Raw genomic sequence first — 24,706 nt, 5'->3', positions numbered from 1 at the left:
GGGAGAGCAGTTCTACTTTAACTGCTCTGAGAATATCAGTACATAAGTATACTAGTTATTATATATACAGTGAAAGTATATGATTATTTTAATAATGATGACTATGTCATCAAAGTAAGTTTTAATAGTGTTATTTATGATTGTTAAGAAGCATATCATTTATTTTAGAAAGATTTTCATCCAATATATCAAAAATTTTAAATAGTTTTGAAGCCAAAAGGGGTACAGGCCTCTCAAATTTTTATTCATTAGAGAGCACTTCATTCCGTGACAATGTGGAACAAATGAGGAATAAATTATTTCAGACACTTCTCAGTCTTTTCATAACTTTAGAGATTCCTCTATGAACTCCTGATAAAAATTTCACATCCTAAAGAAAATGTACAGCTGGAATCAGGAGTCTAAAAAAAGGGTTGGCCTGTTGAGCTCATAGTGGGAAGACTGCTACACAATCCTGTTAAGCAATACTCCGATTTATTGTTTTCTAGGATCCTAATTCACCCTATCTCTCAGATTTAGCTGGTTCACTTTTAATACTTTGAAGCCCTTAACTCATCTTTCATTAGTTCATGAAATGGCATAACTAAGAAGAGAAGAGAACATCGAGTTAGTTCAAACACACAAAATTTGGGCACAAAAATATTTAAGCATTTTTAATGTGACTTCTTTTAGCTAATTTATTACTCAGTACGCATTTATATTGTCCCCCATTACAGAACCCTGGTGCTTTTCTTATTTAATGTCTTCACTAGAAGAATGCAAACTCAAAGGAAGGGAAAAAGAAATAACTTCAGGCCCCTAGTATTCAAAGTTTAGGGCTATTACTGTCCTGGAAAAAAAAATATTTTCTAGAAGAAGCAATATATTTGAGGCACAGGCATTTTGATTACAGTAAAAATTAAATATTAAAACAAATGAGATTACCTGCTGTCTTGTTGTCTTCCTTAGGAGAAACAACCTAACAAAATAAAGTTTTTAAATGTTAACTAAGAACCTGGCTTATGGACGGGGGAAAAAAGGATTTAACCATTACTAGCAAGGTAGCAGTAAACAAAATCAAAACCACAGAGATAAGATCATAAATATATTTTTTACCCAGACTAATCTATTAGAAAAACCTACTGTGATTTATGTAAGACTAACATCTGGCTGATGATGGATTCCAGCATGTAATAGTGTGTTCTTTCCTATTTTATTCTTCCATTTCAATTTGGATATTAGACCAAATTTACTGATTTTTCTAAGAACAAAATTTTGGTCAACTCTTATCCAATATACTCACCTACATGATGTTCGAGATAGTTTATTTCACTAGTGATTATTTTAGAAGCTACGTTACATACACTTAATGAAATATTATTTTAAGTATCAAACTAAATAGATTTCTGCATTTTTTGAATCAGCATGATGAATTAAGTGTTGGAAAATCTGGTAGGGACTTCTGAAGATAAGCAAATACAGTACGGCACAATGGAAAATGCACCACTCCTGGAGTGAGGAGACTTGGGTTTGAGTTTTAGCTCTGACCAAATCATGCAACTTCTTTGAGGCTCACTTTTCTCATCTGCAAAACAGGGATGACACTTGCCAATGTTCTCACAAGGATGCAATAAATAAAGCACTCAATAAATCATATGGTATTATATAAAAGGAATTCATCATTTAGTTCACCCTTCCTCCCAATTCAGAAAGTGCCTCTACAAGTAACAAGAGAATACATTTACTTAAACTAGCCACAAAAATGTGAAAATTGTAGACGAGTTGTCAGTTTCTCCAGCTTTACAAATTCAACAAATCTGATCACGTGTACATCATCTATAAAGAAGAAATATGGTAAGTATCACCTGTGTAATGTTTATTTTTCCCTGGATTATAACCTTTAAAAGGATTGGTATTGCAACTTTTAATCACTTATTAAATAGCCATAGAAAACAGCTGTCATACTACATTTTTTCTCAGACTTCAATGGGAAAACTAAAAACTTCAAGAATACAAGCTTGATTCCAAAGAAGAGATATGAAGAGGCACTTCCTCTGATTTCTTTGTACAGAGGTGGGGGATTAAGAATGTGGAGCCCTAAAAATAATGTCAAACTTCAACACATTGGTTAGTTTTGGCAAGCTGCTTTTTTCCTCTCTTTTAAACTTCTGTTATAAGGAACAATGTATAAGGGATACATTGAAAAATGTAGATGTATAAATAAGGTATTAATATTTATTTTTAAATATCTCACCACAAATACTGATTTTGGGGTAGTTATTTTTAGAATGAAAAAACTGAAGGAGGCATGGCCTGATTTTAAGTTATTTAATCTCTCAGGGCCTGTTAAGACAGAAAATTAAGGGGTTGGACTAGATCAAACCCAGAGTCCCTTCCAACTTTTAAAATTTAATGCATTTCTAATTAAATTGTAAAAATTTACTTTTTTACTTTAACAATCTCATTGTTATTATTATTATGACTTACTGTCTGTCAATCTTATGCTTAAGAATGTTTCAACAGAAGCCAGGTAACTAGTTGTGATGGATGTTAAGTAGATCCTATTCAACTCTAGGTTAGATGAGATGGCCTCCGAGATCTCTTGTAACTATGAGATTCTGTGAAAAATCTGACAGGCGCCTATCTATACTGTCCGTGAACATCCTGAGCCTAACTGAGAGCTTACTTATATATGGAGCAGCTCCACTTTTAACTGTTAGAAACTTCTTTCTTAAACTCAGCCAAAATCTACCAGACAATGCTTCTAGTTCTAGTGCCTAGGACTACAGAGAAGTGAAAGCTCTTAAAAATATTTGAAGATAGTAATCAAAATCTCTATCCAAGGCTCCTATTACATACATAATTCTCTAGACATGGTGTGACAAATATAGAAAACAATGATATCATGCCAATTACTTTCCCTGCTCTGCATAATATCTTTCTACCACTGCATACTATGATTGACAGCTGTTTCTAGCCTCCTCTTCACACTGTCACCTCTAAGGTCAACTAACAATTCCTGGTATATCAGGTTTCCTTCTCTTTATTTGTAAATTTTGTGGTGGTGTTTTTCTGTGAAATAAAAAAATGCATGACTCTTCATCTATCCCTCTTAAGTATTAAGGGAAGCATAACTAATAGACAGCTCATATGTTTCACTAGTTATCTTCAAAATGTCAAGAAAATGTGAAGGAGGCCCACAGCATACTGTGTGAGTCCTTAGTGGAGAACTTATGGAGGGACATGGTCATGAAGTCACACAGGATGGGCAGGAATGAATAAATTGCAAACTGAATCAATGGAAGGAATATCTACAATGAGATCAGAAGAATATGGGGAAAATTTTATTTTATTTTATTTTATACTCGTAATTTTCAGCCTACACCTTTTGTCCAGATTCATGTCACTTGAAAATGTGGTAAGTATATTTCTGGTATTTTAATATTTAATCACTTAATTGATTAAAATTGAATTTGAGGAAGTTAGGTGATACAGTGGATACAGCATTAGACCTGGAGCAGGAAGGCTTGAATTCAAATCCACCCTCAGACACTTATTAGTTGTGTAACTCTGGGTTAGTTTTCTCAACTATAAAAGGGGATAACAATATCTACCTCCCAGGGATGTTTGAGGATCTAATGAGACAATATTTGTAAAGTGCTTTGCACCATTCCTGGCACATAGTAGGCACTATTCTTATTCCCTTCCTCTCCCTCCTTCCCTCTTCCCCTTCAATAAATGTCTTGAAATATATAAGGTACTATCCCCTAAGCATCGTAGAGGAAACAAAAATGTTAACTGATTAGCTATTACAGTTAATTATATTAAATACAGCTATTATTATAGTAAGAGATAACTTATTAGTTTCTGTATAGTAATAAGGAGGTAGATGCTAAGATCCTTTCCATCTTTTACATTTCTTGATTCCATGAAAAAGCTTTCTTTCTCAAAATAAGCTGATGTCCTTAGTAAAGGGGAATAAATGTTGGACAAAGTACATAATCATAATTTGAGAGTAGAGAATTTCTTCCAGGATAATATCAGTGTACTTTGTCATTTGGTATGTTTGGTACCATTATTCAAGCAGCTGCTGATCCATCTAACTGTTTAAGCATTCAATTACATTTTTCCTTTCTGTCCACAAAACCTCCATAAGAAACTGTCAAATAGCTTGCTGGAATACAAATATGCAATACATATAGCCTAAATTTGATAACTCAGGCCAGAAATTCTCAAAAGAAATAGGTTTGGTTTAATATGAAAGGTTGATTCTCATGTTAATTTCTAGCAATCGCCTCTTTCTTCAGTAAATGCTCACAAGTCATGTTTTATTATCCATTTAAGGATATTAGAACCTATAGTTTTCAGGATTGTTCCCATTTCTCCTTTCTCAATTCTGAAAAGAGAGTCAACCTACTGTCTGTAGTGTTTTGGCATCTTTCTCTCTCGTCTGGATTTCTAAAAGAATAATGACATGGTTTTTCATTCACATCAGTAGTACCCTAGGAAGTAGTCTGTCTGGACCTGTAAACCTGAATGAATTTTGAATAGTTAGATAGTTCTTTTACAACGGAAGAACAATGGCTCTGGAATTTGGATTCAAGTCCTGCCTCTGCCACTATCTATGTGACCTTGGGTAAGTTACTTACCCTTTCTGGGCTTCAGTTTACTCATCTATAAAATGAGAGGGTAAGTCTATAATCCTAATATCTACTCACCCATTAGCTTTAGGTTTCTAAATTAATATTGAGTAAGATAATGATTTCAAAGCTGTCACCACCATTTTAAATGGCAACAAAGATGGATTTGGAGGAACAGGAAAGGCAAAAGAATTTCTCCATTTCAACAATAACCAGAAGAACTTACCACTGATCGTTTAACCTGCCTGGGAGGGCTAGGCTGAGGAGACGGTTTCTTAGATTGTTGTGCTTGCTGCTGTTGCTGCTGCTGTGCTGTCTGCTGGGACTCTTTCTGTTGTGGCTGTGACTGTTCAGAACTTTGAGATTGCTGTGACTGTTGTACTGAGGGCACTTGAGGTGTTGACTGAAGAGATGGTGGTTGCTGCAACTGATGAGGAGTATGATGAGGCATCTGCTGTTTTCCTTGTGAATAGAGATCCAGGATCTGGTGGCAAATGTCTAAGAAAAGTACAAAGATCAAGTTCATCTTAAAGTTGATATCTCAAATAAAGTTCATGTTTAAAGAGATAAAATCTAGACCATTATCCTTTTGTGTGCCTTTTAACAACTACAGATTTCATTTTCTTCTCAGCCCCACACACCACTGTCCACAAACAGGGAGGCAAAGAACCTTCCTGGACCTCATCTGGAAATTGAGGAAGCTGGATTAAACATTGAAGCTGCAATCCAGCTCTAGTATTATCTAGTTCTAGCTTCCTCTGAAGTTCACAGGAGATATGTGTGTGTGTGTGTCTGTGTGTGTGGTGGGTGGGTGTGTATTTCAGAGAGAAAGAGAGACAGAAAGGGAAAGAGATGAAAATAAGGCTAATTTAATTTAAGCCTTTTAAAAGAAAAGGCAGCTTTGGTCAAGTTTGACTGAGACCACTACCAAATATGGCCAAGTTTACAGTACCTTCTAGTACATCAACAGGTACATCTTGAACAAACTGTTCCCACCATCTCCTGTACATTGGTTTTGATGTCCATTCCTGTATTTCAAATTTGCATAAACGGCCTGCCAAGTACATGACTGCTACTGCTATGATCTCAGGTTCCCACTGTAGTGATAATGTAGTACACAAGCTAGAATAATAAAGAAAGAGTCATTTTAAATGCAGTTAGTCACATAACTATATCCAAAGTTCACAGGATACCTCCAGTAGTAAAACACTTAGGAAACAATTATATTTATGTAATTTTCTTTTAGACATTTTAATCTTATTTTTATCAATGTATTGTTTTTACACTGTATTCATTTCCAAATACACCCCTAATCCATCACCTACCCACTGAGTCAGTCCTTCTAACAATGATTAAAAAAGAAAAAAAAAGTCACTCATCAAAACCAAGCAATACACCAACTATGTCTGACAGCATACATAATAGTACAAAAACCAGAGTCCCCCACCACTATAGAAGAGGTAGTATCCATGTTGTCTTACTAAAATGAATCCAAAACCAAGATAAGTAAAATGCATAAATTATGGGAAGTGAGATAGTCATAAGGGAAAAAAAATCCTGATTTTAGAGCCACCTTTTAGCTTCCTAAATTTATCAATATACTCCTTTAAGTAATTACAATAAAATAGAGCTAACATTTAAAAAATGTCCTTTTATGAAAAGCTAAACAGAGTGAGTTATTTAACCTAACATGGCTCTAAAATAGGAGTTTTTAACATATTCATTACCATGGACCCCCTGCTTTATGGAAGCTAAGTTAAGAACTTTTGTTCTAAAACCACTATCAAGAATGATCTAGTTGCTAAGAGTTCTTAAATATGTAGTTTGAGATGTCATAAATTAGATTATTCAAACCAATTATTAAAAACTTAGACTATATATCATATTTATACTACATTTTTTAATATACTGGTAAAATTTACCTGTCATTTACAAATGTCCATGCCATTTGAACCAATTTTTGAATTTTGTTTTTATCACCTAATAAAAGAAAAGGAATAAGTTAATAAGAATATAGGGGCAAAAGTTCTAAGTGCTCAGTGAGTGTCTCAACAAAAGTGAAGTATTGTTCAAATAGGGAATACCATATACAAAGAGCAAAAAATCCCTAACTGCCAGATAGGCAAGGAATAATTAAAAATTTGAGTAGGAGCAATTCCTGTTTATGTTTTCATCTTTTTCTTTCACCATACTGAACATATTCAAAAAAATACAACTTGTGGAAGATTAATGTACTTATGTAATGTAATTACTGTAGACTATTTCCTAATTTTCCCTTTTATTAAAAAATCTCCAATGAATTTTATTAAAGAAATGGAGTCTGTAAATTCAAGGTACTATCAGGAAATTTACAGAGCACTTGTCATATCTGGATGCAGGCAGATAATCTGTCTCTAGTATCACCACCAAACAGAAACAAATTTCATTTATGTGATGTAGCAGATACAGCAGTAGATTTCCAGTTAGAAGGCCTGTCTTCCAGAAGTCTGTTATTTCATTTTTAATATGGGGCTAATACTACCTCTCCCATATTCAGTCCATCCTCTAGTCATCTGGTGAAGTTATCTACCTGAAGTCTCATGATGTTTACTCCTCAGTAAAGTTCAGTGGTTCCCTATTTCCTACAAGATCAAATTATAAAATCCTGTTTGGTTTTTAAGGTCATTTCACAACCTGACTCCTTCTCCACCTTTCTAGTCTTCTGACACTGTACTCTGCTCCAAATCCTCTATTTTCTAGCAGCATACTACCCTCTATCTCCTGACTCTGTGCCTTTTTACTGAGTGCACCCCATGCTTAAGATGCTCTGCATGTCTCTTGCCTGCTGGTTTCCCGACTGTCTTCAAATCTCAGCTCAAATCCTACCTTTTGTGAGAAGGCTTTCCTGGTCCGCTTCAATGTTAGTGCCTTCCTTCTGACACTATCTCCAATTTACCCTATGTCTTGCATGAACATAGCTGTTACCATGTTATCTCTCCTAATAGAAAATAAGTTCCTTGAGGGCAGGGTCTATTTTTGCCTTTTTTTATCGTAAGCACTGAAATGATGATTTGAATTGACTATAGTACATCAAAGATTATTTTGAAGAAAACCCTTTGTAAACTTTAAAGTAAGATATAAGAAGCAATACTGCATGGTGAAGATAGCTGGCCTCCAAGTTAGAAAGACCTGGATTCAAGTTCTATTCCAGACAAACAATGGCTAAGTCATCCTAGGAAAGTCATTTAATCTTTCAGCATAATCTAAAACTCTAAGTTGTGGGGGATTCCCACATCAACAAAGTCACAAGTCTGTACCAAAAAAAACCCAAAAAACAAAAAGATAACCCACTTAACAGGACTGTTGTGAGAAAAACAATATAAACTGTAGAATACTGTCTAAAAGTGATCTATTACTATTATAGCACAAAGTATTTCATACATATTAGTCCATTTGATCCTTACAACCCTAGTGAGGTCAATAAGGCAAATATCATCACCTCTATTTTACAAACAAAGAAACTGAGGTCTAGATAGGGGAAGTCACTTGACTGTAGCTGTTCAGGTAGTTAGTGTCAGAGCTGAGAATATAACAGTGGTTTCTTAACTCCAAATCCATAACTCTTTCCACTATATCCCATTTCCTTTACTTCTAAGGGTTTTTTTTTTTTTGAGAAACAGAAAATGAAAGAGTGCCACCAAGTGCTAATCCAATTAAGCCCACAAAGTCAAAAGGAGGCTGTACTTGAATTCTGAATTATAAAATTCTGTTTAGCAAAAACATGGATTCTTTTACCTTTGAGCTGTTTGGCATATTTGAGGAGGAACTGGTAGGGATGTTCCACTTGCAAATCAAACTTTATGGTCTGTAATAAGATCCTCTCCAGAACCATAACTTCTTCCTAAGACAAAATATACCAAAAAACCCAGGACATTATGATACTCTTTACAATCACATCTCAACACAGCTTGAAAATTAAGTTTTCTAATTATCTCTAGTTATGTTTTTTTTTAATTTTTATTTTTAGGCAATTGGGGTTAAGTGACTTGTCCAGGGTCACACAGCTAGTAAGTGTCAAGTGTTTGGTCTGGGTCCAAATTTGAACTCAGGACCTCCTGACTTCAGGGCCAGTGCTCTATCCATTGCGCCACCTAGCTGCCCCTCTAGTTATGCTTTTAACACCTAAATTCTGTAATTTCATAAGTAATTCATGTACCTCCTGAAGAACTGGATAGGGAAAAACAAATACTGGATAAGTTAGCTAATACACTGGACTAGAAAGTTGAATAACCTCTACAATTTTAAATAGACCATTATTTCAAATCAGAGATCTATCCTATATAATTGAAAACCTCTGGTAATGAAGGCAATGTAAAAATATCTGACCTCATACATAAAGAATGTTTAAGCAAACAGTGGGAGTAGAATGGCAGAGCTGGATTTGGAGTCCCAGGAACTGGACTTCAATCTCATCTCCGTTACTCGCTATCTGAGAGACTTTGGGCAAGTCATTTTATCTCCCTCCACATGTGTAAAATGAGGTATTTGGATTAGATGACCTCTAAGGTCCTTTAATGCTCTAAATGTGACTCTTTTAACATTAATATCAAATTTATAGTTTACATTTGCTTTGAGGCTTTTACAAGACATAATATTTTACAATATCATGGACTCAAACACCCATGTTCTTCCACTGACAACTTGTTTTCATTCTAACCCTCCCTCTCTTGAGCTACACAATAATTTTTTTTGCATTCCAAGGGAACCTAGGCTGCTCTGAACCTCACAACCATAAAGAAGAGAGCAATGTCTATGAGATAGCAGCAGCAATATCATAATTCAGTAACAGATACTAGGATGTATTCACTTCAGCCTCAAAATTCTTTAATTTGATAGGCTTCGGGTAATGTCCAATTTTTCAGTTATTGAACTTCCAAATTCTGCAAGATGAGGAATATTACTTGGATTACATTATATATTTATTAAGAGATAAAGACTTCACTAGAAATCATAGACCTAAATCGAGCAGGTCTGTGCACGGTGATTTAGTTACTGACACATCAAAGGGACATTGCTATCAGGTAATTTACCCATGAAGTAAGCTCACATGGAAAGATATTGCTATAGTAAGGCTGCTGTATGTGTCTGTGCATGCATGTATACTCATGTAAAGTATTGTAACTCATGAAAAAAAATTCAATCTCTTTAATGACATATAAAAACATGCTTAGAATGACATATTTTTAAACAAGTAAGAATATATGTTACATATGGCAAAGCATTAGAGTGAATGCTATATCATGTTTTGCTAAAATTCTCAATGATTTCGTTTTCTAATTTTATAGATGTGGTCTATTAGAACTGGCTATTACTAACAGTAATGAAAAATTAAGGGTTTCAGATAATGAACAGTTAATAAGCAAAATTTCTTGAGCACCCATGACACATGTATGTAAGTATGTACACACATACATATATATGAAAGACATTTTGAAGATACATCAGATAAGATAAATGTCATGATTTCTAAGTGTAGGAAACAGCTAATTTAACACAGAAGAGTTATATCTATAAGCTAAGTTACACTTCAGTTTCTATTTTTTTAAATACATCATTAACAGGTGGAAGGAAATGCTAATTTTAGATTGCAGTTATTTAAATGATTCCAAACAGTAAGCCCCATGTTTCAAGTTCCCATTTAAAGCTTAAAAAAAATTAGAAGCTTCAAAAAATATTTGTATGGTATAAAAATGTTATGCTAAGATTTTATTTTATTATTGCTTTGTCACCACTTGTTTCCAGTGGCTTCAAAATTCCTCTAAATTTAGAAACTGCCTCCTATTACTAAATGTCTTGATCTCATAATCTATCGTCAGCCACCTGCAAACTAGATAGAATTACAAGATGATAGTGTCTGACTTCTTTTTATGTTATGAATGTTAGCAGGTGCAACATTTTGCCTATAACTGGCAAAGTATCCAGTGTCCTACAACTCTTTAAAAATAAAACAGTCACATATACCATGTTCCTAAAGCTTGAAATCGTCCTGATAAAATTGTATACTTGTTATTACCCTTCATCCAAAAATGGATTAAAATTTCATGTAGAGTTGACTTCTTCTGTTTATAATTAACACAAGAGCAAGGAACTTAGTCAACTTTAGTTACTTTCAAAGTAGACATCATAACTGATAACTACAAAAAGTACTATTATATTGTTTTCTAACATCTTCATAGTTCAAAGCATTTACTGGATTTCTTTTTCCCTTTTTTAACCCTTTTCTATTTTTACAAGTATTTATTACCTCCCCATTCCAGAACAATTAAAAACAGCAGCAGCAACAACTGAAAAACCTCATAATAAATGTGCATATTCCAGCAAAACAAATTCCTGCACTGGCCATGTCCCCACATGTAAACATCTCATTTTGCATTTCAAGTCTTGAAGGATGTAGGTAGTATTCTTCATCATCAGTCCATTGGACTTGAGGTTTATCACTGCACTGATCAGAGTTCTAAAAAATTTTTGGTCTATAATGTTGCTATCACTGAATAAATTGTTCTCCTTCTTCTGCATCATTTCATAAACGTCTTTCCAGTTTTTCTGAAACTGTCCATTTCATCATGTCTTATGGTACAATAATATTCTATAGCACTAATGTACCATAGTTTGTTTAGCCATTTTCTCAAAGGTGGGCAGTTCTTTAGTTTCCAGTTTGGGGCTACCATGAAAAGAGCTGCTATAAACATTTTTGTGTCTATGAGACCTTTAATTTTTTTCTTTGATCTCTTTGGGGTGGATCCCTTGTTTCTCATGTTTTAAATTAAATCCAAATTGCCACATACTTAGGGAGGCATTAATGGCTTAGTGAGGACATAATGCTGTCATTTCACTAATGAAGAAAAGTAGGCAGAGAGGTCAGATTGACTCACCCAAAGTCACAAGAATGAAACCGATGTTCTAAAAAATAGACCCTCAAAAATGGATACTTCCACACATCTCACCTCTTAGTAGTCCCTTAGAGCAGAGGTGTCAAACTCAAGCAACTCAAAAAAGCAGATTAAAATGTAACTGAGAAATGTTTAACAAAATAAATAAAAATAATACAACAGAGGTAATGTTAAATTGTGATTTTCTAAGTCAATATGCCATGAGCAGGGAGTACCTCAAGCCAGAATAAAGTCCTATCAAATAATTATATTTAAATTGCTTACAAAAGCTAAGTGATCCATGTTAATCCATATCTGATGCTACTTGATATCTAAAGGAGAATCAACTTCTGTCAGCAAGGTTTGTTAGCCTGATTTCATAAGTTAACCAGGGTATGGCTCTGCTATCTGTCATTTCTGATAATCACCTATGGATAACGAAAACCCCAGATATTTGACTCTACATTCCTGGTTTCTGTCTCTAGGAGCAGCGGTGGACTGTGCCCCAACATATAGATATATTGGTATAAAAGAATTTTTCTGGTTTGCCTCTATTGTCACCACTTGCTTGAGACAGCAAGGAACATCACAAGTTAGGGCATGAAGAATTTAGCTTGACATCAAACTTTTAGCTCCAATGTTTAACTGGTTTATGGTGATAAACTGGTTAGTGACAGAATTTCTCATTCAGCTTTATTTACTTAAGATAAGCATGTCAAATAACTAGGCATAGTTATAAATAAAATTAGTTAATAGTCTGCAAATTCCAGTTATATCCCTAATGTTGACTAACCAGTTTATGATTTTCACTGATGAAGAGCTTCCTCTTCTGCCATCTATTCTTTGATGTGTTTATTTGATGTATATGTTATGCAGACAAATATCTTCTGCTCCCTGTAAAATTCCACTGTATGTGTTGCTTATGTAACTAAGGTCTATATAAAGTTGCTGAAACTGAGGCTCAAGGCCCAGTGTTTTTCGTATACCATGGATCTATGCTCCAAGTTACTAAAATGTTTCTCTATGATAGTAAGTATGACTGGCAGCAGTACCTATGAACAAATCCTTGGATCTTTTTTTATGTCAAAATGGTGACCATTTTAAGGGACAGATAGATTGGATCAAGATTGAATTTTCCAGTCCTGATGGCATCTAGAGTACACAAAGTAAAATTTACCTAGGGAGATTTCTTTTTTTTTTTTTTAAGGCAATTGGGGTTAAGTGGCTTGCCCAGGGTCACACAGCTAGTGAGTGCCAAGTGTTTGGTCTGAGGCCGGATTTGAACTCAGGTCCTCCTGACTTCAGGGCTGGCGCTCTATCCACTGTGCCACCTAGCTGCCCCCTAGGGAGATTTCTGGGCGGGAAACTGATAAAGTTGCTGTTCCTTTTAGGAAATTTACAGAGAAATTCCTTATGTACTTGTCTTTGTTTACCTCTTGCCCCTGAGTAATCAGTCAGACATAAACTGTTAAATTTTAGAATGCTCAAACTGGCAGCCACATCGATGTCTCTGATGAACAGGGCACTGTTATTCAGGAGTTGAAAATAAGGGCTGGGCTGAGAAATGCTGAGGTCTAAAGAGCCTACTCTTTCAATCCTTTTTCTTGGTGAATATCTGGGCTAGGACTAGGAATTTTCCAAGCCCTGTGACCTTTCACCTAATTTACGAAAGGCAAATGAGAGACTTGTCTGACTGTCATTTGTTAGTATTGTACTGTCTTGGCTAACCACCCCGTCTAAATTCCTAAGTAGTCCTGGTTAGGTCTGGTTAAAAATCTAACATAAATCTTATCTCTGCCTTGAGTAGTCAGATATCAATTTTGGTATCTCTTACAGTCTAGTCTGGTTAAAGAACACAAATATGAAATAAATCCCAATCCTACACTGGGGAGTCAGAAATCATTTTGGGGGGATCTGTCAGGTTGACGTGATAGTTTGATTGGCTGTCATTTAAATAACACACTGTCTTGACTACTGGGCAGTCTTGATCTGGTCTGACGTAATCCTCAAGTGGGAGGAAGGATCTCTGTCGCTAATGACATAAACCTCAATTCTGCCTTGAGTGGTCAGTGACCATTATGGGATGCCTCAAGTTAACTCTGGTCAAATCCCAGTAACTCTAATTTTTGGCAATTGCCTGTAAATTCTGAAGTAAAATTATTCCTGATCAAATCTACTTCTGATATAGGAGCACTAGTGTGGTTAAATTCTGAAAAGAAATATATATTAACTGCAGAAATGGCCTACATATAACATCCTTGACTCTGGGGTGAATCTGAAATTGAAATATTGCTTATGCTTAAGTTAACTGTTGAAACTTTGACTTAAATCAGCTCTGTCTGTGGTTACTGCAATTCTGATGCTGTCCTAACTTTCTTGCAAAATAGGGACTTCCACTTATCCTTTCATTAAACTTTTAAGGGGAAATCTGTTTCAAGAATCCATAGGAAAAAGACTGGGACCCTTTTCTTATCTTTATGCTCCTAATTCTGTCCAGGCTGGGAGTGTAGAGAGAGAAAATGAAGCAAAAGATTTCCCCTTTGCAGAAATTAACTCAAAGGAAATCTGTTTACTATGCATTAAATATTCATGAAAATGTGGTTTGAAAACAATGGAATATCCAATTGGGTTTTTAGGATAAGTAGACTTTTTGGTGCACAAAACATCCCACTATCACCCCTCTTTATTCCCTGAAGAGTGAAAGAAAATGCTCAGTTCTTAAACAAACCTGAAGCCAGTCTCTAGAGACTTTAGGAGATAATTTTCCTAGAAGACTCTAAAGGGATAGGGGAGTAGGGGAGAGGAGAGAAAGAATCTGTATCTGGTACTTAAGATTATCTCAAATCAGAAAGCAAATACAAAATTTAATTTTAGGAGAAGAATTTTGCCATACCACTTTATTTTCTTTGTGTAAATGAACTAAAATAATTAAAATATCTAGGAAAATTAGAAGTAAAGGCACCTAAAAGTAACTGGAATGGATTTAAGTGGAAAATTTCTGAGAAGTCTGTAAAGACTTGGGGCAGGAGGTCTTTAGTTAATTCATTATAATATGCAGGTACAGAGAGAAATAAGAGATAGTGGAGATCTGGTGGATCAGAGTAGACACACAATACATAATAGCAAATGCTTACAGTAATTAACTTTGTGTTTGACAAATGTAAAGATTTAAGCTTTTGGCATAAGAATTCACTATCTGGTAAAAAAAATTATTGAGAAAACTGGAAAGCAGTCTGGCAGAAATTAGGCATAGATCATTATCTTACACCATTTACCAAGATATGGTCAAAATGGATACACGACCTACATATAAAGGGAGATATCATAAGAAAATCAGAACATGGAATACATTACCTATCAGACTTATGGAGAGAAGAATTTATCAATAAATAAGAAATAAGAGAACACTATGAGATGTAAAATGGCTAATTTTGACTACATTAAATCAAAAAGGTTTTGTACAAATAAAACCAACATAGTCAAGGTTAGAAGGAAAGTAGAAAATTAGGGGAAAAATCTTTATAGACAATTTCTTGGTTAAAGGTTTCACACCTCATATATATAAAGAATTCTGTCAAATTTATAAGAATATGAGTCATCCCTAATTGATAAGTGGTCAAAGGATACAAACACGCAGTTTTTCAATGAGGAAATCAAAACTATATATAGTTATATGAAAAAATGTTCTAAAAACCATTATTGATTAGAAAAATGCAAATTAAAACAACTTGAGGTATCTCATGCCTATCAGATTGGCTACAATGATAGAAGGGGAAAATGAAAAATGTCGGATGAGATGTGAAAAAACTGGGACTGGTGGTGGAACTGTGAAATGATACAACCATTTTTGGAGAACAATCTGTAATTATGCCTAAAGAGTTATAAAGCCGTACATACCTTTTGACCCAGCAATACCACTATTTGGTCTATTTCCCAAGGTGATCAGGGAAAAAGGAAAAAAGTCTCTATGTTCTAAAATATTTATAGCAGTTCTCTTTGTGGTGGCAAAGAATTGGAAACTGCAGGGATGCCCATCAATTCAGGAATGATTGAACAAGTTGTGGTATATGGTTGTAATGGAATATAAATACTCAAATCAACTACAAAGGAAGATGTTAGCCACCCCTAGAGAAAGAAATGATAAGTAGAAGCATGGGTGTGTGTGTGACTGTGTGTGTGCGTGTGAGTGGGAGGTAGAGAGAGAAAGACAGAGGGGGAGAGAGAGACAGAAGAAGACAAAGAGAGAGAGAGAGAGGAAGACAGAGGGAGAGAGAGACTGAGGGAGGAAGGGAGGGAGAGAGAGACTGAGGGAGGGAGGGAGAGAGAGGGGGAGGGGGAGAGAGAGAGAAATGGTAGCCTTCTCTGATGCATGGTAGGGAGGAAGGGAAATAATTTGGAACTAAAAAAATGTAACAAACAAACATAAACATATATACATATGCAAAAATAAAAGGATAGTGGAGATTTTCTTCAGGAGGCTTAGTAGGCCATTCTATTGTTGCACACTCGCATGTACACTAAGGATGGTCTCTATTTGCACAATTGCTCCTCTGACTGCTAAGATCTCCAAAGTCACAGAAGCTTCAATTCTGATCAAGGAAAAGGACTGAAAGTTTTGGTTTAATTGGTATGGTGCTAATTCGCAAAAGAGAGATTCAGTGGAGTTATGGAAACCAGCTAAAATGGGTCCAATACAGACCAAGGAATAGACAGAATTGTGATCTAAGAACCGCCCTAGATAAGGATGACAGGTTTATCACTAGAAAATTTGGCTTTCAGCTAATGAATGTTTTGATCAAGGTAACTTAAGAAACTATCCACCTAAAGCACTGAAAGTTGCAGTCTATGTCAGTGAAAGGTGTAATGACACTAAAGTAATTACAAAGTACTTTTTAAGTACTGAAAGTTAAGGAGGGGAGGGAGGATAAGAAGGTTATGTTAACCTTACCTTTGGGTCATCGCCAAACTGACCAAACTGTACATCATTTAATAAGCTACGAGCTGTTTTGATAATATCTTTACATTTTTTAGGAGTTTCTTCTACTTTCCCTGCCAAAAAGAGACAGCACGCTCCTGTCACCTATAGACAACACACACACACACACACACCAAAAAACACACAAACATAAAAAAAAAGTGTAAGACTATTACATTGTAAGTAATTATGGGAACAAAAACAAATGGTTTACTCTGGCCCTATCTCTCTTACTTATTCAGAGAACAAAGATGTTAATAATATTTTACATGTTCATCACATGCAGATCAGTCTCTCACAAATTGTTTAAAATATCTGGATGAACTTTATTGGACCAATCTGCTTATATCAATGCCAAATATAACTATGGAAACAAATTTTTTCCTTGTACTAAAAAGATGGTTTTATTAAAAGACTCATTAGTTCCTGGCTTTATTTAAAAAAAAAAACAATACAATAAAAAATGCATTGTTTGGCACAAAAAGACTGATTTTAAAAGCTGATTTAACATAATTTTCTTAATTGTTTTCTGGGTTTCATATACAAACTCAATGTCTATCTTGGGAAAGGCAGACAAATAGTAACAGCTGAAGTAAAATCTAAATTTTATTTTCATTTTGGCAGCTCTTAGCTATAAACAAAAAGGTATTCATCTTAGTCTATACCCTAATCACACTAAAATTTAAAATGAGGATACTACTACTTACCTGGCTTCTGTTTATGCTGTTTAAAGAAGCATTAATAAAAGGTATATTCAGCAACACACATACAAAAAAACTTTTTCTGCCCCCAGGCAAATATGACTAGTAACTTATACCACAGTATAATAATGCTTTGCTAGGGGAAGGAATGTTAAAATGCCTCTACAATCTACATCATAAGAGTTTTTGTTCTTACTATTAGGAAAACAAAGTTACAAAGACAAAGAAGCATTCATCAAGTAAATACTGCAGGAAAACAATACAAGAAACATCAAATTAAAATAACACAGACACTTACATATCTTGGGAATTGTTTAAAGGAATGAAACATATAGAAGCGATGAAAATAAATTATTCCAGTAGCCAGGGTATCATAGTGTCTGGGGTTCTAGTTAAGGACATTAGTGAAGAATCTTTCAAAATCAAGATTTTACTTAAATAGCCAACCTGGAAAATAAAGACTTTCCACAGCAAAAGTTAACACAGATAGGAGCTATAATTAAATATTAGAATTATATAGTTATAGGCTTTTGACAAGAGGTAAGCTTATATTTCCTTTAGAAATAAATCAACTATGATTTTAATGCTAGATCATTTTCCTATTTATGTAGTCATTGTGTTCAAAAGTTAAGCCTACAGATTTAATTGATAAACCTGGAATGTTACAGGAAAAATCTGCATACAGCCAAGAAACAATGAATTAATCTAAATACTTTACTGCAATAAAATTTGAAGTAGACTTTAAAGAGATTTGCTGAAAACATATCCAAGAAGTCACCATACAACCTCATCTATAATTTCTAATTTAGTTCCAAGAAGAGTGAGTGTGTGTGTGGGGGGAAGCCTACTCAAACAAAAAACTCTTAAGGAGAAATAGGATACAGTCCCAAACGTGTTCCTACATCAAAGATGAACCTGGCACCCTCTCGACGGTACCGGGCTTCAGTAGCTGGATCCAGTCCTTCTAACTGTGAAGGTGTATGAGCCAAGTCTTTTTTATCCCAGTACCAACATGGTTTTGTGTGGTCCAGGTTTGCCGAAGTTACTGAAGGGCTGGAATTTTCTTTATTCTCCTTCATTTATTGAAGTAAACTTGTTCTTATTCAAAAGGTTTCCTGAGAAAGTCAGAATCCTGGGGGGGGAAAATGTCACAAATATTATAATTCAACATTAGTTATCAAACTGTGCTATCTGACCTATTTTAGATCTGGAAATACAGAAAGAACAGCTCTGGTTCCCAAACCACTCAATAAAAATGAACCTGATAGCAGTTCCAGATTGAGGGTAGGGAGAACATGGGGAGGGGCAGTAGAGAGTGGCCTTAAACACCTGTTAATCATTTTACCTGTCCCCATTTACAGGCTTTCCCATATCCCTCCCTTGTCCCAATAGGAATCAAAAGATTTTGAGGAAATTTAAAAAATAGCTTCTCCTAAAGAAAGGCTAAGAACCACTCCTACTCTATACCTTCTGACATTCCACTTACTGCTTAAATAAAAGAGCTCCAATTCAGATGAATCTAATCTTTCATTCCCCCATGATGCAGCAGAGTAATATTTTAGATTTATGTAAGGCTTTTTAACCTTTCAAAGTTCTTTGACATGAATTATTAGGGCAGATAATCATGAACCTTATTTTGCATGAAAGGATCAAATTACATAGAATGATTCTTAAAGTCACTTACCTAGCTTGGAACAAGTATACTTACTGACTTCCTTGCTAGTGCTTTCTCCATTACAACACACAATATGTTCTAGTAGAAAAAGTCTTGGGTTCTAAAAGCCAGGAAATACTAATTCAGGCTCAATCACTAATTAGCTGAATTACCTTAGATATAAATCCCCCGAGTCTAAATTTTCTTTTCTGTAAAGGATGGGCTATATGATCTACTTCTAAGGTCTCTTCCAGTTTTAAAATACTGTAAGGAAAGGAGGGTACCACCTACATTATTATTCCATCACAATGCATCCCTAAGAGCCAGAATTTCTTGTTACTAAAAGCTCCACATCTCACTGCTACAGCTGCTCTTCTGTGACTTCCTATCCATTCTGAACTCTTTTCCTTCTAGGGGAATAAAAAGTACAGCTGCAATACAAAACTCCACAGTCTAACATCTCTGATGGAACAGGTTCTTCTTTTGTATGAGCAGAAATCTTGGTAAGAATCCTAGGGAAGCATGGAAGGAGGGAGATCATATGTTTATCTTGTCATGTTTGAGTGTCACATTTCCTGTTAACTCTCTTTTTCTGTGTAGGTTATTATAAAATCTTTATTTCTCAAAACTTAGTGTGATTACTGAAGATGCCTAAATCATAGAAAGAGTTTTATGTTGTAAGACTCTGCAGAGATCATTTATATAGTCCAAACTGATTTTGTCTCTACAAATTAATTTCTCTAGAAATTTGAAAGTCGTGTACACTCTGGATGTGTAAAAGGAGTACCCTCAAAACGAGACCAAGTAAATGCCTTAGTAAAGTATCAAGAGACTTAGGTGTACTGCTTAGTCTATTTTGCAAGTGAACTATATTTGATGCTGTTACATTGTTTTCTGTTGCGTCTGACTCTTTGTGACCCCATTTGGGGTTTTCTTGGCAAAGATATTGGAGTGGTTTACCATTTCCTTTTCTAACGGATTTTACAGATCCAAGGAAAACTAAGGCAAACAAGGTTAAGTGACTTTCCCAAAGTCACACAGCCAGGCAGTGGCCAAGGCCTAACTAAAACTCAGGAAGAGGAGTCTTCATGACTCCAGGCCTAGCAGTCTGTCCACTGTGCCGCTGGGCTGATCATATATTTGACAGCACTATTTAAAAAAAAAATTTATATACTTGACTATAAAAATATGTTACAAGGCAGGGTTCCTAGCGACAGAAAAGTAACTACTTCCTTGTTTGAGGTTGAAACAGAAAATAAATTCATTTTTCTTTAAAAAAAAAAAAAGTACAATTTTAATATTCTTTTAACTTATGTTTAAGGAGAAGTCCAACTGCCTACAGGATATATTTAATTCAGCAGACAACCTTACACCTCAAATTTAACTTAAACTGAAGTCATTATTCTTCTTCATAAATCAGTTGCTCATTTAACAGATGAGGAAACTGAGGCAAACAGGGTTAAGTGACTTGCCCAGGGTTTGTTAGTGTCTCAGGCCAGATTTACTTCAGGTCTTCTTCACTCCAGGGTCAACTCTCTATCCCCTGAGCCACCTAACTGCTTTAATGACAATTTTACCCTTCTATAGTTAAAGCAATCAACAAGGAGAAATTCTATCATGGACTTGATTCATACCAATAAAGTTGCTGGGGGCAGAAACGCTGGGGGCCTGGAAGGAGGTGGGCATAGCTCGACCTACCTTCCAGAATTCAAAGGTTTCACAGGAAGGTGGCATGGTATAATGGAAAGAGTACTGGTTCTAGAGTCAAAGAATCTAGATTCAAAACCCACATTTAGTCCTTACTACCCAAATGATGCTGGGCAGCCACAACCTCTTTAAGTCTCATTTTTTCACCTGTAAAATGAGGTTGGATTCAACAGACTCTAACACTTTTAGATCTATGAGCCTAAAAAATACACAGGATGCCCTGGGAACAAATTCTATAGGAAAATTCAGCCCAGAAGGGTGTATAGAACTGGCAAAAATGAAATTCCGCAAAGAATTTCAAAGAAAATCAAAGATGGGGACAAAGGGAATGTTCTAAAAAGACAGATCACACACTCCCACACACCCACTCATGAACTTTTAAGCAGTATTAGAGAATGAGGAAACTAAAGATAATAAGAAAGGTGGTTTAAAAAATTTTTTTAAGTCACAGAAGGATCAAGAAAAGATAGAAAAAAGCTGATCTACTCTACTCTTTAGCTTTACCAAGGAGAAACACCTTGGGCTAGAAAAGAAAAAGGGCTAATAACACAGTATTCATGATAAGTAAAGAAACAGAGAGTTCCTACCTGCTTTTGATAAATTCAAGATCACCAGTCCCATGTGAACAATATTTCAGGGAAATAAAAAAGAACTAGCAGATGTGATAGCTCCACTGTTAGTGATTTTCAGACAAAAGTGGAGAAGAGTTGCAGGGCTGGAGAGGTAAATGTACCAATTTTCAAAAAAGGGAAAACAACAAGAGTCTGAAAACCACAGGCCAGTGAGCTTGACCTTGATTCCTGGCAAAATTCTGATGTGTATTTCTTAAAAGAATGGTTGGTTAAAATCTAGAAAAAGAAATAGTAGTCTCAAAGAGATATGCATAACTGGAGCAAGAACAGTTCATAATAGCGGTGGGGAACCTGTGGCCTGGAGCCATATGTGGCCCTCTGGGTCCCCAAGTGTAGCCCTTTGATTTGTTCTGTAAAACTCAGACTCAGTCAAAAGGTTGCACACCATGACCTAGAAGGCCACGTGTGGCCTTATGGCTATATGTTCCCCACCCCTGTTAGACTAACCTCATTTTCTTTCTGAAAAGATTATTGGAGATTATTGGACTGGTAGATTGGGGAGTGCTAAAACTATAGTTCACCTAAAGAATTTTGGAAAGTCTCACATTATTCTTGTGGACAAGATGGAGTAATGTGAACTAGACAACAGAACAACAATAAGGTAATTAAAAGCTGGCTGAATGGTCAGACCCAAAGAACAGTCATTAGTGGTTATCTACTCGGAAGAATGGACCAGGGACCTACAAATGGCCCTATGTTATTTAATATTTCTATCAATAACTTAGATATAAATGCATAGTGGGCATGCTTATAAGATCTGCAGATGACTCAAAGCTGTGACGGATAACTAACATGCTAGATGCCTGAGTCAAGACCCAAAAAAGATCTTGATAGGCTAGAACACTGAATCAAATCCAATTCAGTGAAATTTACTAGAGATAAATAGGTTGCAAAAATCAACTTCACAAGTGTAAAAAGATGAGGGTTAGGAAATGGTTCATCCACACATGATTTTGGGATTTTAATGGACCACAAACAATACGAATCAGTGGTGTGTGATATATCAGTGGCAATGATCAAAGGCTGCCTTAGGAGAGTCCAAATGTCTAGGCCTAGGGAAAGTAAAAGTCTTATCAGATCTACAAGTCAGACAATATCCTGAATGAGTGTTTCAGCAAGGCAAAAATAAATTAGAACACAGAGAGTATCTTTAGTGACCAATATGGTGAAAAGCCTAGAGATCATGTTATATGAATGCATACTGGCTGAAGCAAAAGGGCATTATTTATTCTAAAGAATATGTAATGAGAACATGATAGCTATTTTGTATTACTTACAGGGTTCTCACTTGGAAGAGATATTAGACTTACTCAGCGTAAGTGCAGAAGACAGAACTAGGAACACTAGAATAGAAGTTATGGAGAAGTAGATTTTAGGATGATTTAAGGAAAAACTTTCTGATCGCAGATATCCAGAAGTGGAAAGTGTTCCTCTCAAAGGCAATAGGTTCCCTCTCATCAGAGGTTTTTAAGCAATAGTAAGATAATCACTACTTGGGGGTATATTCAATCAATAAACAAACATTTACTATATACCAAATACAGTGTTAGGAAATGGGGATACACAAAGAATGAAAATGATTCCTACTAGCAAGACACTTACATTTTAAAGGTGGAGATAAGTACAGGTAATTCTGCTATAACACAACTTACGTGTTCCTAAAAATTACCAAATTATGCAAAATAAAAACCATAGAGCTTACGGGGAAAATAAGGATAGGAGCACAGAATTCAAACTCAGTCCCAGAGGACACAGCAGCCTCAACATGAGGAACCACAGTGTGGGTGCCAAATCACCAATAATGCCAGCTGCTGCCTCATGAGGGGTATGGGTGGGATCACCCTAGGACTGGGATTACGAGACCTTTGTCTTGGCATTTTCTGTGAGGTGCCAATCGAGGATATCCACCCCCCCCCCGCCCAGTGCTGGACCATTTCCATGGAGGCAGTATGTCTCCACCACTTCTGCCCTCCTTGTAGGGGGCAGGGACCAAGCCATCACTGCATCTATTCTATGGTGGAGCATACTGGATGTCTCCCTGTTTTTTCTTCCTGCCTTCTCCAGGCATTCACCCCCCCCCCACCCCCCCATGTAGCTCTCACTGTATTCTGGGTTGAGGAAGAGGACTGCTTCAACACTTCTCCCCAACTGGAGGAAGATATCTCCTCTTCCCACAGGCTCCACAATATGCCAGCAGCACCCCATTATTTCTATAGAAGTTACGCCACCCCCTTCATACTCCGACACTATGGTACAGTTTTCTTTAATGACAAAATCCCTAATAAGCAAACACAAAATTCTCATTATGCTTGAACTGTTCCCTAATGTTACTGATTCCACAAGAACAATTTCAAAATTTCAAAACAAGCATTATCGCAAAACTGACAAAATAGTTAAATACAAGGTAGTTTCAGAGGAAAGAAACTAGTAGTGTTGGAGGCTTGAGAGAGATGATGCTTGGGCAGTGTCTTGAAAGAAGAGAGGGATTTTACGAGATGGAGATGAGACAAGAGTGTAGGCTGCAGAAGCAATTCTTGGATCAGATAACTGTGCTCTGAGGTCCCTTCCAATTCTTGGATTCTATGACTTCTGTTATTAGTCCATTATTTTTTTCCATTTTCTGAGATTAGAAAAATAAGATTCCTTTTTTTATCCAACACATCACCACTTCTTACATGTTCTACTTTGAAATATAACTCAGAGGATCAATGAAACATTTTTAAAAATGCACAGAGAACAGAAGTTCACACAAGCAGCACAGCACTGGAAGTAACATTTGAATTTATTATATACTTTTAAGAAAGTAAGCTGTATGCAATGGAGAGTCATGGTTTTACACATAATCCTTTTTTCCCTGTTCTTTGAATATATAAAATTTATCTTGGTGTATACATTCAGAAAAAAAGTATAAAAAAAAAGATTTGCTATTTCCACTTTATTTTCCCTATACTTTACACCAGATTATATAGGCTAATAGGGCTGCTAGGTGGCACAGCAGATCAGGAAGACTTATCTTTTTGAGTTCAAATCTGGCCTCAGACACTTATTAGTTATATGACCTTGGGCAAGTCACTTAACCCTGGCTGTCTCAGTTTTCTTATCTGTAAAATGAGCTGGAGAAGAAAATAGCAAAAATCACTCCAGTATCTTTACCAAGAAAACCCCAAATGGGGTCACAGAGAGTCGGACATGACTGAAACTACTGAACAACATAAACCCTCAAACCCGGATTATTATAATAATCTCCTAAATGGTATCCTTGCTTTCATACTATCCCACTAAAAAAACCCCCAAAAAACCAAACCTTCTTTCCCTCAAAAGTGATTTCAGATAAGAAACAAGATTAATCAAACTCATTTGTAAAATGTAAGATGATCTCTAATGTCGCATTGAGCTCCAGGATTCTGTCAATGAGCAGCAAGGCAATGACAAGGGACTAGATTGAGGACTAGCCTAAGTTTGACTGGAGAGGTTCATCACTGCAAAGTTGGTTGAATGATGAATATTTTT

At 35.7% G+C, this 24,706-nt stretch overlaps 1 protein-coding gene across 4 annotated transcripts in view; it reads right to left on the bottom strand.

Moving 5' to 3' along the window:
* The window catches only part of CCNK (cyclin K), a 39,536-nt gene that overhangs the window by 10,958 nt on the left and 3,872 nt on the right, over positions 1 to 24,706 (bottom strand). For 3 of the 4 annotated variants that reach the window (XM_027849085.1, XM_027849082.1, XM_027849083.1), the window contains exons 2-9: positions 18,086 to 18,335; positions 17,502 to 17,583; positions 16,476 to 16,607; positions 8,394 to 8,499; positions 6,542 to 6,599; positions 5,572 to 5,741; positions 4,846 to 5,117; positions 925 to 958 (exon numbers count right to left, since the gene is read on the bottom strand). In XM_027849085.1, the coding sequence (XP_027704886.1) occupies positions 925 to 958; positions 4,846 to 5,117; positions 5,572 to 5,741; positions 6,542 to 6,599; positions 8,394 to 8,499; positions 16,476 to 16,607; positions 17,502 to 17,583; positions 18,086 to 18,282 (1,051 nt within the window). In that variant the 5' untranslated portion in view covers positions 18,283 to 18,335. Of the gene's footprint in view, positions 1 to 924; positions 959 to 4,845; positions 5,118 to 5,571; positions 5,742 to 6,541; positions 6,600 to 8,393; positions 8,500 to 16,475; positions 16,608 to 17,501; positions 17,584 to 18,085; positions 18,336 to 18,887; positions 18,979 to 24,706 lie in introns of all 4 variants that reach the window. The other variant, XM_027849084.1, reaches the window with a different exon arrangement.

The sequence above is a fragment of the Vombatus ursinus genome, unplaced genomic scaffold (assembly GCF_900497805.2).
Source record: "Vombatus ursinus unplaced genomic scaffold, bare-nosed wombat genome assembly UNPS02007284.1, whole genome shotgun sequence".
NCBI classification, from domain to species: Eukaryota; Metazoa; Chordata; class Mammalia; order Diprotodontia; family Vombatidae; genus Vombatus; species Vombatus ursinus.
Note: the sequence above shows the minus strand (reverse complement) of the source record. Positions and strands in the feature narration are given on the sequence as shown.